General features: G+C 35.8%; 1 protein-coding gene across 2 annotated transcripts; it reads right to left on the bottom strand.

The window, feature by feature from the left end:
- Window positions 1-4,193: 4,193 nt before the first annotated feature.
- On the bottom strand, window positions 4,194-8,758 carry LOC108193229 (uncharacterized). Of its 2 annotated transcripts, none has more exons than XM_017359806.2 (2): window positions 8,589-8,758; window positions 4,194-5,220 (listed from the first exon to the last, which is right to left on the bottom strand). In XM_017359806.2, exon 2 carries the CDS (start codon window positions 5,103-5,105, stop codon window positions 4,341-4,343), a length of 765 nt encoding a protein of 254 aa, XP_017215295.1. In that variant the 5' UTR covers window positions 5,106-5,220; window positions 8,589-8,758; the 3' UTR covers window positions 4,194-4,340. The 2 variants fall into 2 exon arrangements, with proteins under 2 accessions (XP_017215295.1, XP_017215296.1); XM_017359807.2 differs by having other exon boundaries at window positions 4,194-5,201; window positions 8,589-8,757.
- Between the last annotated feature and the right edge of the window lie 8,991 nt (window positions 8,759-17,749).

Raw genomic sequence — 17,749 nt, 5'->3', positions numbered from 1 at the left:
AAGATTTGTTCCCGATTATAATCATGACCGTCATTTTGCATGAGTTCTAACATTTCTTTCTCAATTATTGTACCATTCATATTTAGAATTTGTTTTCCGTCACAGTTATGCGCAAGTCTCATAGCGGACCTGGATTGCGAAGAGGGAGATATGAGAATTTGACTTTGATCATTAGTTTGCATGAGTTGCAACATTTCATTCTCATCTGTTGTATGATTCACATGCAAGATCTTTTCCTCATTATTTTGAGTAATTGTAACTTCATTCTGGGAAAAAGAATTGGTAGATGGCGAATTCTGAATATTACCATCAATTTGCATCAGTTTCAACTGTTTGTTCTTCGATTCCGCATCAATCATATATAAGAATTCGGCTTGGTTAGTATCATTAGTAAGTCTTTCTTCAGACGGTGATAATGAAAAAGTGGGCGGAAAAATTTCAATATGATCATCGATTTGCACAGGTCTTAACATTTTAGTCTTAATTGTGACATCATCCAAATGCAAGTATTCTGTTTCATCATTGTCAAGATTATTTTTCATGACTGAATTAGATAATGGAGAGGTAGAAGAGGAGATTTGACCATGACCACCAATTTGTACGGGTTTCAATATTTCATTTTGAGTTGCTGCATTATGAACATGCACATTTTTCGTATGATCATCGTCATGAGTAAGTTTCAAGACCGATTGAGATAAGTGAGAGGTAGATGGTAAAACTTTAGTATAGTCGTCATTTTGCATGAGTTCCAAATTTTCGTCCTCAGATATCGTATCATTCTCATATAAGAATTTTGCTTGGCTATTGTCATGAGTAAGTGTCATGAAAGACGGAGACAAAAAAGAGGTGCATGGAGAAATTTGACTAAAATTATCAATTTGCTCGAGTTCTGAGATATTTTTCATAGTTGTTGCACCATTCAAATGTAAAATTGGTGCTTTATCATTGTCATGAGTAAGTTTCACGATAGGCATGGGTACTGGAGAGGTAGATGAAATTTTTTGATCATCACCATCGTTTTGCATGACTTTCAATGTTTCGCTGCCAACTATCGCATCGTTTACATATAAGAATTTTTCTCGTTCATTGTCATGAGTAGATGTGACCCCATGCGGGGGCATATAAGACGGAGATGGTAAAATTTCATTATAGCCATCAGTTTGCATCGGTTCCAACATTTCATTCTTTGATGGCATATCAACCATATAAGAGAATTTTGTTTGGTCATTATCATGTGTAAGTTTTTCGTAAGATCGTGATATTCGGGAGCTAGATGGAGAAACCTGAATTTGATAATCATTTCGTATGGGGTCGCAAACTGCGTTCACCATTATCACATCATCCATATGCAAATTTCTTGTCGGATTCGTGTTACAAGTAAGTTTAATGGACGACTTGGATACTGGAAGAGTAGATGGAGAAGCAGATGACAAATTATAATCACGATCATCAATTTTCTCAACGGATTCATCCCTGGAATTGAATACCTCATTCTTAGATAAAGAATCAACTGGAGTCTCTAACATTGTATTCTTAAATACGGAATCAACTATATAGAAATCATTCGCCTGACCATAATCATAATTATATTTCTCATTTGACCGTGATAATGAAAAGGTGGATGAAGCAACTTGCATATGATCATCAGTTTGTATGGGTTCTGACGCTTTGTTAGTAATTTCTACATCAACCTTCGGGTTTATTGCTAGTTCCTTTTCTGAGGGAATTTTTATATTCAACTTGGAGAATGGAGAAGTAGATGGAGAGATTCGACTATGACCATCAGTTTGTACGGGTTTCAAAATTTTGTTCTCAGTTGTCGTATCATTCACATTCATGATTTTTGACTGATTATTATCACGAGAATATGTCACTATAGACCGAAACAATGGAGTGGTAGGTGAAAAACTATAATCGTCAGTACAATTGGATGATGGAGTGGTGGATGTAGAAAATTTGTTATGACCATCAGTGTGCATAGGTTCCAACATTTCACTCTCGTCAACCGCATTGCTTTCATTCAAGATTATTATCGGTTCATTCTCATGAGTAGATCTCACAACATATTGAGACAATGGAGAGCTAGATGGTGAATTCTGAACATGAACATCAGTTTGTATAGATGTTAACATTTCATTCTTGGGAGCATCATCAACCACATACAAGATTTTTGCATGATCATCGTCATGAGTAAATTCTGTGGCTGATTGTGATAATGGAGAGGTAGATGGAGAAATTTGAGCATGAACACTAATTTGCATTGGTTCTAGTAATCTCTTCTCTGATGTCACATCATCTTGCAGGTTTTTTGTTGAATCATTATCATGGTTCGATTTCATGGCCAATTTAGATAGTGGAGATGTAGATGTCAAAAGTTGACTTTGACTAGCGATTTGTATCGGTTCCAAGATTTTGTTTGGAGATGTCATATCAAGCGTAAGTGGCATGGTACACTGGGATAATGAAGTGGTGGATGCTGAAATTTTACTCTGGATATTAGTTTGCGTCTGTTCTTCTGACATTTTGTTCTCCGCATCACTTACATATAAAATTTTCATTTGGTCATTATCATCAATAAGTTTCATCATAGACGGAGACATTGGATAGATGGATGGAGGAATATCACTTCGAATATCAGTCTGCATAGAATCTAGTCGTTGCTCAGCTACTGGATCATCCACAATCAAAAATTTTGTCTCGTCAATGTCAAAAGTATGTTCCAACTTAGACAATGGAGAGGAAGATGGAAATACTTTAGTAATACTATCGTTTCGTACCTGTTTTAATATATCATCCTCAATTGGATAATCAACAATATCCAAATTTTTTACAGAGACTTGTTCCTTTTCATCAAGAAATTTTTTTGATTCAGCTTTCCCCTTTTTGTGATTTTGCGCAGCAGAAAACAGCCCCCCAGTACTGAACTTTCTCCTGAACGGGCTCACAACTCCCCTTTCGAAAGGTTTTATAGATGGAGAATCAGTCTTTGTCGTGCTATATAGACTTATTGAAGAAGTGGGAGATAAAAATAGACTTCCCGCCACCAATTGTCCTGTTGAGCCTTGAGAACTATTTGGAGAGGAAATCACACTTTCATTGTACTTGAATATCCTGATGTCTGATGGATAATAATTTATAACTTGAAATTTCTTAGACAGTAACGGAATTTCTGTTTTGGTGATTCCAGGGGGTTCAGATGAACGATTTAGATCAAGGGAAGGCCTGAGTTTGACTGCTGATGATGTATTTTTCAAAGCTGGAGTGGTACCTTTTATGTCTTGCTGAGATGATTTAGTTCTACCATTAAGAGAAGGCTTGAGCTGGATAATAGAATTTTTCAATTTCTGAAACAGAACTTCAGATCCTAAATACTTTTGCGTGTCAGAAGGAGAAGTTATTCTTTCTGGTTTCCACGCTTTCAATGGAGAAAAATGTCCTTTTTTGCACGTACAGACATCAACACAAGAACCATCTGGAGCTCTGAGATGGGTCGAAGCACTCGATGTGCCTGAGGAATTTCCTTTTACATTTCCTGCAATATAGAATGAAGCAAGCCTTTTATCATCACTGCGTTCAGTTTGGTTGGCTTGATGAAATGGGGCTGGCAAGAGAATTACTTGACTTATTTCTTTGATTTCCTTTCTCTGCCTTGGATGTCTTTCTCTGCAGCCAGTATTTTGAGGCTCCCATCAGCCGTCAAATGAAGGAAGCTTGCAACAATGCCAAGATTCCAGAGCCCTGAACATAGAAACAACATCAATCATCATGATCAAAACTTTAGACAAACCAACAAATAATACAAGAAAATAAAATGAGGACCATGTCTAAGACAACTCTTAAATGGAAATGATCACTTCTAGGTTTATTTAGGCTGTTGGAAATATGAGAATATTCATTCAGCCCCATGCAGAAAGTGCGGGGAATGACTTGCATAAAACTTTACCACAGACTCCACCAATATTAAAGCTGTGGTTTGAAATAAATTTAGAAAAAAGGCATTCCTAATCATTAATTTTATTGACTAACTGCCCATTAGTGGTGTACTTTGATTGCTTAATAATAGGTAGACATATGCGACATATCATCACAACCATCACACCTCCCAACGGTTGGAAGCACTCTTTTCTAAGAACAGGCAAATTTGAAACCATGATTCTCACAAGCACAACATAGGTTGTGTAGCAAGCAGCAAATAAGTTCAATTCTTTGCTGATACAGAATAGAATACAAAACGATCCTTGAACAACATTAAGTTATGAAATTACAAGCTTTTAGTTGCAATAAAAGGAACAATATTATCGCGCCACACTATACAAACAGATCTAGTGAGTGTACAAGTCTCAGTTGATTATCTCCTTCAGCAGCCAATCCAAACTAGGGTATGAAAAGTACAGGATGAGAAAAGACGGGATGGCGAAAAGGACTGTGATAAGCAAGTACAACAATATGACGGCTGCGCTGGCAGGTATGACATACAACACAATTAGGAGAAACATGAGTACCAGCGGAAATTTGGTTGTCAAATTGACTATGAAAATCAGGGACTTCTGCAAGGAAGAACTCAAGCTTCTCGCGTTGAGATAACTATCCACATTTCGATTTGATCTTGATGATTCTGGGTGGTGACCCTCTTCCGATTCCAATTCTGTGTTTGCTGGCCAGCCACCATGATTATTATCTCCAGGATAGACAGAACTAGATTTTCCTCTATCACCATTCCTGCTCTCAACCATCCAAAGGAGAAAATAGTTTTTGCGCGGGAACTTAAGGTTGCCCCTGTAGATTAGACGAACGGACAAGAGGTTGCACCACGGGCACGAGATAAAAAGTGGAAGCTGTATAGGTATAGTGGGAAATTTTACGACGGCCCATTGCAGTCCTAGGATGCAGTTTTTACATAGTGTGTGACCACACCATAAAACATAGGGAACATTTTCCACAATATTGAAGGATTCCCAGCATATAGGACACTCTAATCCCTCTTCTCTACTTGTACATGAAGACAACTCATCATCTGAGGAATCAAGAGCATCTGTTCTATGCTTATGAGAGTCATTCTTCAAACCATTGTTACCGGCTACACAATTGGATGCAAAATTCCACATATTGGTAGCTGGGTATGATCAGATAAACAGAAGCAACTGCCAATCTATAATAAAGAGAAGTCGAGGTGGCAGCCGTCCGCAAGTAGCCCCTCCATACTAAAATAACAGAGAACACCTGAGTTTAGGCACATGGAAAAATAAGTTATACTATTTACTCTATAGACAAATATAAACAGATTGCCATTTGGAGTTCATATTCCAAACAGATACTATAAAAAAGTCTGTAGTCTATGTAATTACAAACTGCCACAAAAATCGCCAGTCATTTGGGCTATATAGGCTATATACAAATGTCATATCCTTCAATCCTTGAGGCAGAACTTACATCCTTGAACCACATTTTGAACTTCAAAAAACAATAGTAATATCACATCCAAAATATTATAGATTGATAACCTAGTAATAAACATTATCTGGGCGGCAAAAGCAGCAGAGTACTGTCAAACGAATGACAGTACTGAATATAAAATAATAAAATTCGAATAGAACTACAAGATCCAAAATTGTACCTGAATACCGAAATTAAAACATAAAATATAAGCACTCTCTAAACTTAAAATTAAAATAAAATAACAACATACATAAATCTCAGTAGATTGATAATGCAGTTGCAAATATTATCTGGGTGGTAACAGTAGCAAAGTACACTAGAACATATAGTCGACAATAAGTCAATAACATTTTCGAATAAAATTACAAGGCCCAAAATACACCTGACGAGTCAAGTAGAGAATAATATAGATGCAAAAAATTGAAGCCACTATAAGATAACTGAATCCACAACTACCAGCGATTGTACACCCAGTAAATCATAATTATCCATGAACTACCTCTATGACAGCTATGTCTCCCCCCCCCCCCCCCCCCCCCCCCTTCCCAAACATGTACAGACTTTCTCTCTAAATTGTCTTTGATTTTGTACTCCATCAGCTGGTTAGTAACGAAAATCAGTCACTCTTAAATTGGTACCAAAAATCAAGAGCTATCATTTCCGGCCACTATTTCTCTTAGGATGCAATGTTCCTTATCTCCACACACACGAATCACTAAGGATTCAACTGGAAAGCTCAAAGATCTAGAATAAATGCTTTGTAAACCATTCCATTTTGTATTAACCAGGTTCTCGTAAGTCGTAACCTTGTAATCATCAACAATGCCAAATTTAGGAAATTATACTGAAATTAGTCAGATCCTCAGTTTTAGGGTTATACTTTTGTTACTGCGATGTCAGTTTTGATCCCAGTTCTATTTTAGCTAGGCCAGTCAGTTTGTACCAAACGATCACAACTAAATCAGATTACATTCTGACTCCTACTAAGATACTACGGATCTGTGACTTGAATCGTTATTACCTCATTGAATCATCATGTGCAATGGAATTTGATTCACGTAGGAGAACAACCATATAGGGTGATAACTTTTACAAACCAATACAATCAAAATAGCTGTAATGACATCTTATCACAAACCATAGTTTAAATTTAGCTTATCCCCAACTCTCGAAGGTATAACTTTTGTTCAGTCATCAACTTAGTCTTATTCCATAATTTGTTGCGTTTGGAAAAACCTTACGACTAAGAAATACAAACAAGGTTTGAATTTCTATTCACCATGGCTCTTCACAAAAGCACATTTTCAAACCTCCATAAATGCAAGAGTCTTTCGGAGTAGTTCTTCTAATCTATTGGGAAGACTGTATAGGACCCAACTCGGTAGCCAAAAGAATGATTCCGGAGGTGTTGATGATCGACTGCCGTTGATCTTCAATGTTATATTAGTGACACTACTAGTTATCTGGAGCGTCTCTCAAAGCAAGCATTCTTCTCGTAAGGCATGCCTTAACATTCGTATCCCTGAATGTGAATCTCCTGCTACCTTTCTCTTTCATTTTTATATATGTCATGTTTATATTAATCATCATAGTTGTATTTTTGTGTTCCTTTTCATATGCTATAATAGTTACGATCCTTTTTGGAGGGGAAGTCATCAATGTATCTACTGTTATTTGATCTGATCTCAAGAAGGCCAAGACAAATGACTACACAACTTTGTGCAGTTGTAGATTGAAGAGGGTTTGTTGAACCCGCATGAAAGGGGGGGGGGGGGGGGGGGGGGGGGGGGGGGGAATTGGGGTTCAAACAAATTTTACTTGACGAACATTTGAAATCCTTGAAAGGGAAGACAGTAGTGGGCTGGTGGCACCACCTGCCAAAAATTGCCCCTTGGCAGCTAAAATCATCCTTAAAGGGAAAATTTAGACGAAGTTTGAGAAACTTAAAATTAAAAAGTGGCAACTAAAGAGTTAAAGAGTACTTCACTTTCACTTTCCACACCTTTTTATAAAGGTTTCAAATCTTAAAATCATATCCAAAAGATGGACTTAAGCCCAAATTTAAATTCTATAAAGCCCAAAATAGATCAAATACTTGTTTTCTCAAGTGTGACGAATATACACACAGTAAATGTATTTCATGTGCAAGAAAAATGCTCAGGCATATTTTTTGACTCCTTATAAACACCAGTCCCTGGACACGCTGCTTTTCGCAGCCCCTTCCATTGGTGAGATTTTTAAGCCTGATGCCACAGTTAGCATCCCTGAGACACCCAAAGGCATACAACCCTTTGGAGGCACCAAGCCCATGTCCCAACAGCAGTCCAGCACCAAGTCTTTGAAAAGATACTTAAAAGAATTTCACTAAAAAATACTTGTAAAAATTGTCCCATGAATTCCACTAAAATAAGGACACAATCCCACAAAAATACAACATAAACTCATTTAAAGGCAGAGATGCTTGTTACAAGTGTATCAATCAAATCATTTATTTTATTATTCACTTGAGAACTGCATTAACTATCCTCTGTGTATATTCATTTATCTGCTGATCATATGATTTAAAGTTACACCTCTGAACAAACTCCATAATCCTATCAGCCACCAGATAATTTGCACTGGTCATATGTATTAAGACACCAGTATCAAAAATAAGACCATAACAAGTCCATAACACGGATGTATATTAAATATCAGATTTCCTAATAAACAAAATTTACCATCAATCGACATTCCAGAAAATTTGGAAACACATATATTTGATGACAAATACAAATTATTTCTGAACAATTAAAAACACACGTTATATTTCCCTACTTCGCATTAGCAGTTTAGCAGACAAATAAAATGCTCCAATAATCTGCTATAAAAACAATCGAAAGCAAAAGTTGGCTTCTAATAAAGCAAAGTCATCATCCGCAACGTTTACGACACCAATTCAGTCGACTCACGACAAGAACTCCAAATAACCTAACTGAATTTTACACTTAAACATAACAATAGGCCATCAATTAAACTCAAATTAAGTAGCGGGGTCAGAAAATAGAAAGTACAGATCAGAAATATACAAGGCGGCATATTATAGATAAACAAAATCGAAACTAATCGGTCAATTAAAATATCAAAAACGCAGAGATTAAGTGAGAACTTACATAAATTGACGATTAGAGCGATTTGATGGTGGTGTTTATAGAGAGAAAGAGCGCGATTAGGGTTATCTCGGAGCTATCGAGAAGCTAGCTAGCAACTCTAGAGAGAACCAACTACAGTGGTGCTGGAGCCTCTCTTTTGGCTCTTTCCGTTTTTTTTTATTTTAATCCACCCGTATCTCTTTCTATTTTTTTTCTTTTCGCAGGGACGCCAGGAGTTTTACTTTAGGTTAACCCCACCAACTAGGGGTGTACACGGTTCGGGTTGGGCGGGTTGACGGAATTTATCAACCCAAACCAATTAAATCGGGTTTTCAAAATTTCAACCCAACCCAATCCGTATAACTTTTTAACCTAAACCAATTTGTAGTACTTCAGTTTGGATTGGTTTGGTTGGGTTAATAAATATTATAATCGCTGGTGTCAAATAGATCTTCAACATCCAATTTTTTACGCTAAAAATTCCTTTAACAATCTTGTCGAAGACATACATTGAATTCTGTTAAAAATAAGTAGTAACAAATAATGAACAAATATATTCATGAATCAAATCTCATATTCTCATTCATATTTGTTTGCTACTTAAATAGATAATATAACAAACAAACAATATTCATGTCTGTGTGCTCCTAGACAAATAAAATAATAAATTTAATCTCATATTCACATTCATAGATTTAATCTTATATATATTTAAATAGCAAACAAACTATATTAAATTTAAGGAGCATACAAATACAATAAAACTAAACAGACTAGGCTAATATGTGATGAGATGAATAAATTTAATATGTTCTCATATATTTCAATCAGGTTGGGTTGGATCGGTTTATAAAACCCGAAACCTATGTCCAACCAAACTAAATCGGGTTAATACTTTTTCAATCCAATTACTAATCGAGTTAAAAGATTTCGGTTTGGATCGGACGAAATATAGTCGGTTTGGATCGGGTTGGTCGGTTTCGCTAACCCATGTACACCCCTACCACCTACCATGTAAAAATGGTAAAAGCATGTCGTGGTCCTAAAAACAAAAAGTCTTTTCTATCGTATTATTGCCTCGGTCCCTCGTTTCTTTACAATTTTTTCTGCACAACACGCATTTTAAGACATTTTAAAACATTTTAAAACGCATATAAAACATAGTTTTATAACTTATTTTTGAAAATTTTCTTTTTTTATAAAAATTTAAACATCAAATTTTTATTCAGAAAAAAAAATTCAAAATAATTTATCAAACTACGTTTTACGAGAGTATTAGAATGCGTGCCGAGCCCCGTCCCTCAATGTAAACAAATGAGGGGGACGGAGGGAGTATTTTTCATGTTTTCCGGATTTAAGTTTAAAATTATTTTATTTGGATATAAATTAATTTAAAATATTTAAAATTTGGATTTTGAATATGTGATACTATCGTATATTCTATTTTCTAATCGGATAATTTATTATCAGCAGTATATAATCTATTAATATAAAATATTATTTTTATATCATTTACTTAAATAATTATTATTACATTGGATAAAAATAATACTATAAAAATATAATAATTATGTTAGATATAATTGATGATTACTGATGTTCTTAAGGTTTGTTTTAGAACAGGAATCATCAGAGTTTAATATGGAAGCTGATCAGAGTTTAGCAAAGTCTGACAGAGTTTAGCAAAGTCTGACAGAGTTTAATAAAGTCTGATCAGAGTTTACATAGTCAAGACTCGACAGAGTTTACACGTGGAAAGAGCTCAGAAGCGGATATACTTCATGGAAGGATAGAAGCTGAGGAGTGATTTGCTGACTATGGAAACTAAACAGAAAACTGGAGCAATCTTTGATTGATAGATTTATTAGCTGATTTATAGGATATCAAATCAGAGATTGATTTTGTAACTGTGTCTATATAAACACAGATTAGGGTTACTCTATATGAGTTGAGTTATCGAGTATATTGTTAAGAACCCTAGCAGCTCTTAGTGATACAATATAAATCACTGAGAGAGTTTTTGTAACCATTCAAGCTTTGTGAATATAAGAGTTTACTGCTTTCAATCTCTTATATTGTCTTACTGTGTTACAGATTGTGATAGCTATATCAGATTATATAGTGAATTTATAGGACCTAACAAGTGGTATCAGAGCCAGCTCTGTTAAGAATACTACAGTGAGATCTTAAACACAATCATGTCTGAAAAATCACAAGCTTCATCCTTTAGAGTTCCAATCCTTAAGGCATCTGAATATCCAGTCTGGAAAGAGAGAATGATAATATTCTTAGACTCTGTTGATCCAGAATATCTTGACAGGATCTTTGATGGACCACATATGCCCACCAAGCTCTCTGTTGGGCTTGCTGATGAACCTCAGAAGATGGTCCCAAAAGAAAAGAAAGATTATACCCCTGAGGATATCCTGTCAATTAGTAAAGACTCAAAGGTGAAACACCTTTTGCACAGTGCTCTTGACAATGCAATGTCTAATAGGGTAATTGGGTGCAAAACTGCTAAACAAATCTGGGATGCTCTGGAAACCAGATGTCAAGGAACTCAGGCCATTAAGAAAAACAGAAAAACAATCCTTACACAGGAGTATGAGCACTTTGACTCAAAATCTGGTGAGTCTCTGACAGATCTGTATGACAGATTTGTCAAACTGCTGAATGACTTATCTCTGGTGGACAAGGAATATGATCTTGAAGACTCAAATCTCAAATTCCTTCTGGCTCTTCCAGAAAAATGGGATTTGAAAGTCACCACAATTAGAGACAATCTTGATCTTGGAGAAATGTCTCTTGATGATGTTTATGGAAGATTGAAGACCCATGAACTTGAAATGGAGCAAAGGAGCAAACGTCATGGAGGAAAATCAAAGTCTGTTGCTCTGAAAGTTCAAGAGGAAGCTGCTAAGAGCAAAGGAAAAGCTCATATCACAAAGTCTGACATTGAGTCATCAAACTCTGATGACTCAAACTCTGATGTTCCCTCAGACTCTGAAGAAAGTGATGATGAGATGATGCAGTTAGCAGCATTGATGGTGAAAAGCTTCAAGAAGTTGGCCTACAAAAAGTTCAACAAAGGCAAAAGTTTTTCAAGAAAAGACAGAAACTCTGACAGAGTTTATGACAAGAAGAACTTTAAGAAGAATGAGGGCAAAGAAGGAAAAGCTGGAAAAGCTGACAAGTATACCTGTTTCAACTGTGGTGAAAAGGGACACTTTGCATCTGAATGCAAGAAAGCCAAGAAGGAAAAAGAAAAAGCCTTTATCACCAAGAAAGGAAACTGGACAGATACATCTGATTCAGAAGAAGAAGTCAATTATGCTCTGATGGCAAACACTGACAACAACTCTGAATCTCCTGCTAAGGTACCTCATTCTACTCTTGCCTTTGATACTGAAGATATAACTGAGTTAAGATTGTTTCTTAAAACTTTGCATACCAGCTTTAGAGATCAGACTTTAGAAAATGAAAGATTAAAATCTGAAACTCTAAGTGTAAAGAAAAGAAATGATTATCTTGAAAAAGAATTAGTTCAAATGTTGGAAGTTCAGAAAGAAAGAGATGATGCTGTCATTATCAAAGATGAATTATTAAAGAGGTATGCATCTCTTCAATCAGAACTTGCTAAGGAAAGGGAAATTATTAAAACATGGACTAATTCAGGCAAAACTACTCAGGATATCTTAGGAAGTGGAAACTGGAAGAAAGGACTAGGTTACACTGATAACTCAGAAGCTGAGTCATCAAAAACAGAGTTCGTTAAAACTCAAAAACCTAAGGTTAAACCTGTTAAATTTGTTGTTGAATCCTCTAAGAATAAACAATGTAGACCAAAATCAGAGATTAACAACAATTTAAAATCTGAAAAGCCCAAACAGGTTAACATAGGACTGATGACTCAGAAACAGCTTAAACATAAGCTTAAAGAGGTAAAGTCTGATGACAAAAACAAGGAGCCTAGGAAAAATAGAAATGGCAAAATTGGCATAGACAAGAGTAACAACTACATGCCTGTTCCAAATGCACCTAGGAAGACATGCCATAACTGTGGTAATACTAATCATCTTGCTAATTTTTGCAGGAAGAACAAGGACATTAACTCTTTACCTACAAAGTCTGGAGTTAGAAAAAGTAGTATTAGATATAAACCACAAGATCCATGTTTTCATTGTGGTAGTTTATGGCATTCTATTTATACTTGCAAAGAATATCATAGTTTGTATTATGATTATTATCAATTGAAACCTTTTTTGAAGAAGTTTAATAAAAGCTCTGCAAGTACAAAATCTGTTTCTAGTACAAACTCTGTTGCAAAGTCTGTTAGCTCAAACTCTGATAATAATACCGCTGCAAAAGCTAACAAACTTAATAAGGCCAAGGGATCCAAGCAAGTCTGGGTCCTTAAAACTAACAATTAGTGGTCTTTGTGATTGCAGGGCAACAGGAAGAATATTCTAGTCTTGGACAGTGGATGTTCAGGACACATGACTGGAAATAAGGCCCTGCTGTCAGAGTTTGTGGAGAAGGCTGGCCCAAGTGTTTCTTATGGAGATGGCAACATAGGAAGGACTCTGGGATATGGCAACATCAATCTTGGAAATGTCATCATATCAAATGTAGCTCTTGTTCAAGGGCTGAAACACAATTTACTCTCTGTCAGTCAGATCTGTGACAGAGGATTTCATGTTGATTTCTATGAAGAACACAGTGAGATAGTAAGCAAGTCAACAGGCAAAGTGGCAGTAACTGCTCACAGACATGGGAATATTTATGAAATCCACTTGCCTACAAACTCTGAAGGAAAAGCAATTTGCTTGTCTACAAGGATCTCTGCAGAAGAAAGTTGGAAATGGCACAAGAAGCTTTCACATCTAAATTTCAATTCCATAAATGAGCTTATAAAGAAAAAGCTTGTGAGAGGACTTCCTGAATCACTTCTGACATCTGATGGATTGTGTGACTCATGTCAAAAAGCCAAGCAGAGAAAGACATCTTTCAAGAGTAAGACTGAATTCTCAATAAACAAACCATATCATCTTCTACATGTTGATCTATTTGGACCAGTCAATGTACCATCCATTGCAAGGAAGAAATATGCTCTTGTCATTGTTGATGAGTATACTAGATACACTTGGGTATATTTTCTTCACTCTAAAGATGAAACAGCCTTGCATCTGATGGATCATGTGACACAACTGGATCATGGATCTGAAGACAAAGTGAAGATTATTAGAAGTGATAATGGAACTGAGTTTAGAAATTCAACAATGGAAGAGTTCTGCAAAGAAAGAGGTGTAGTGCAACAGTTCTCTGCACCTGGTACACCACAGCAAAATGGTGTAGTTGAAAGGAAAAACAGAACTCTTATAGAAGCTGCCAGAACTATGCTTGATGAGGCTAAATTGCCTACATATTTCTGGGCAGAAGCTGTTCAAACAGCTTGTTTCACTCAAAATGCAACCTTGATTAATAAGCATGGCAAAACCCCATATGAGATGGTGAAGAAAAAGAAGCCAAATCTGAAGTACTTTCACATATTTGGGTGCAAATGCTTTGTATTGAAGACTCATCCAGAACAGCTTACCAAGTTTGATTTAAAAGCTGATGAAGGCATTTTTGTAGGTTATCCTATCATAACAAAGGCCTTCAGAGTCTATAATCTAAGAACCAAGGTGATCATGGAATCCATACATGTGTCATTTGATGACAAAAGAATAATGGGTCTAACAGATATGGATGATCATGAAGAACTGCATTTTGAAAATGAAGAAATATTCTCTGATTCAACAAACTCTGATGAACAGTCAAACTCTGACTGTGAACAAAACACAGCAAACTCTGGTGAAAATTCACAAGCTCATGATGATGAAGCCCTTGCTGAGGGGGAGCATCAGAATGCTTCAGACTCTACTCAAGACTCATCAGAGAATGCTAACTCAACCTCATCAGAGAATACTGATTCAAACTCTGATAGCACAATTGTAGGGGGAGCTACAGAGAATAATCAGCAGAATCAGGAGAGCATGGATCAAGGGGGAGGATCCAATGATGAAAATGGTCAACTTCCACATGCAAGGAAGTGGACAAAATCTCACACACCTGATTTAATAATTGGAAATCCAGAAGCAGGTGTGCAAACAAGGACAGCTACAGCAAATGAATGTTTACATCATTGCTTTCTGTCACAAACAGAACCCAAAAAGGTGGAGGAAGCTCTTCAAGATCCTGATTGGATTCAAGCAATGCAAGAAGAGTTAAATGAATCTCTTAACCAAAGGATGACCTTGATTGAATCCAATCAAGAAAAGATGTCCAAACAGCTTGAAGCTATCCAAACTTCACTTTCTCTGATCACATCCATTCTGATTCCTGATGAGGATGATGTCAAAAAGGGGGAGAGAGTAGCTCAAGTCAAATGCAAGTCTACTACTCAATCTCTGAAAAGGAAGAAAAAGGATGATGATGATGATGCTGATGATTTTACAAAGCACAAGAGATTTCAAGCAGGGACTGGTGGAAGAGTTTCAAACTCTGACAGTCAGAAATCATCTAAGCAAAGCACAAAGTCTGGTCCAACTCACAACATCACATCTGGATCTAATCAAAGACCAGTGACTGGATCAGACAAACCCATGACTGATGAAGAGCTTGCTAGATTGGTTTTTGAACAAGAAAATCCAGAAGCAAATTTGGATTTGGAGTTGATTGCTGCAGAAGAAGAAGAACTAAAGAAAGAACATGCTGAAGCAATAAAGTCAGGAAAAATCCAAAAGCCTGCAAAATCAACTGCCAGACCAAAAGAAAAAGGGATACTGATCAAAGAAGCTACTGTTGCTGATCAGAGTTTACCAATCAAGAAGGTATACTCTGAAGATGAATATACCTCCAAGGGTAAAAGCAAAGTAGATGAACATCTGGAGAGAGGCTGGGAAAAGAAGAAATCTACAACCTCTGACAAGGATCAAGTTGTGAAGGAAAAGAAAACAGAAGCTGCAATCTCTGACAGAGCTCATGTTGCAGAACCTCAAAAAGAAAGATTGACCTCTGACACAGCTCAAGTCAATAAAGAAGCAAAGAAAGACACAGTCTCTGACAAAGCTCAAGCTGTGTTCAAACCAACAACTATACCACTGGCTGGATTTGCAAAACCTACTCTGATGACTGAAATAAGTTTTGAAAAAGGCTCAATTAAACCATTTTCTCATCAAAAGGCAGGAAGAGATAAAGGAGGGCTGGGATCCAAATATGAAAAATTTGATCAGAGTATAGGATCAAGACCAGATGACCCCTCATCTCTCTGTGCTCCCAAGACTGGGGTATTGCAAGATAAAATGGACAAACTTGATTCAGTCCAGTTGGTAAAGAATGACAGAGGAGATAATATTCTTATCTACTTCATGTCTGATGGAACAGTGTTTAGAGTGCTTGAAGCAGATCTATATGCTAAACACTGGGAAGAATTGAGATATGTATCATACATATTTCAAGTAAAGAACAAGTCAGGACAACACATCTCCAACCTGCTGAAAGATCAAATCAGAAGAAAGATGGGGATTACAGGAAACAAGAATGCTGGACCTTTCATTCCCAAATATCTTAATCATAAAGGACAGCTGGTGGAGATGAAGAAAAATTCAGCAAAGATTGAAACGATAGGTGGAATCAGAACTCTTACATTTAATGAAGAGTCTGATAAAGCTTACAATATAAGGCTGGATAGAGACTTGAAGAAGAACAAGATCTATGATCTCAGAGCTGCAATTTATCAAACTGGAGTTTCAGATCCAGAGTTGAGAGAGATCAAGAGACAAATGATTACAGTACTTGAAGATGCTGAAAAAGAACTCCTCAGAGAGTATCTAAAGACAGCAAATGGTGTCTATGCAGCTAAGGAATAAAGTATCTGTAAGTTTTAAAAGTTTTCTGTTATATAGTTAAACTCTGTTGCATTTGACTTAAATGTTTTGACATCATCAATTATCTGTTAACTTGCACATAATTTATTCATGCACAAGTTGGGGGAGATTGTTAGATATAATTGATGATTACTGATGTTCTTAAGGTTTGTTTTAGAACAGGAATCATCAGAGTTTAATATGGAAGCTGATCAGAGTTTAGCAAAGTCTGACAGAGTTTAGCAAAGTCTGACAGAGTTTAATAAAGTCTGATCAGAGTTTACATAGTCAAGACTCGACAGAGTTTACACGTGGAAAGAGCTCAGAAGCGGATATACTTCATGGAAGGATAGAAGCTGAGGAGTGATTTGCTGACTATGGAAACTAAACAGAAAACTGGAGCAATCTTTGATTGATAGATTTATTAGCTGATTTATAGGATATCAAATCAGAGATTGATTTTGTAACTGTGTCTATATAAACACAGATTAGGGTTACTCTATATGAGTTGAGTTATCGAGTATATTGTTAAGAACCCTAGCAGCTCTTAGTGATACAATATAAATCACTGAGAGAGTTTTTGTAACCATTCAAGCTTTGTGAATATAAGAGTTTACTGCTTTCAATCTCTTATATTGTCTTACTGTGTTACAGATTGTGATAGCTATATCAGATTATATAGCGAATTTATAGGACCTAACAAATTATAAATTAAAATTTGTAATCATATGTATGTATATATAATTTATTAAATATATGTGAGGATATTATGCATTATCACGGTAAACAAATCATATTTTATGAAAAACATGAACAATATATTAAAATTTTATAAAATGATGACTATTTGGTTATAAATATAATGGATTAAAAATATAATATGCATACTAGTTCGAATCGAATGCACCATGAATCTTATTCAGGTAGGATCATATTGTAAATTCATATATTAATTTAATTGATAATTATCAGTTCATAATAAATGTATTTTGTGATGCATAGATGACTAATAATATAAATTTTATTTTCTACGGTTAAGTATTTATTTTTATTTTAAAAATAAATTCAAGTTGGAATAAAATTCAATTTGAATTAAAAAATATTATTAAATAAGTAATTGACACTTGGGCTCATATTTTTTGGGGTGTTGGCATTGAATATCAGAATTCGGTATATTAATGTCTTAAATATCACCGTATCAAAAAAAATAGCCTTAAATATTATTTAATCAAGCTTTATCGTGTAGCGTTTTGGTTTTTAAGCAAAACACGACAT

The sequence above is a fragment of the Daucus carota genome, chromosome 7 (genome assembly GCF_001625215.2).
Source record: "Daucus carota subsp. sativus chromosome 7, DH1 v3.0, whole genome shotgun sequence".
NCBI classification, from domain to species: domain Eukaryota; kingdom Viridiplantae; phylum Streptophyta; class Magnoliopsida; order Apiales; family Apiaceae; genus Daucus; species Daucus carota.
This window is presented reverse-complemented; position numbering and strand designations above follow the sequence as displayed.

What these genes read in the sequence shown, in the direction of transcription:
- LOC108193229 (XM_017359806.2), bottom strand. Translation starts at nt 5,105, where the DNA reads ATGTGGAATTTTGCATCCAATTGTGTAGCCGGTAACAATGGTTTGAAG.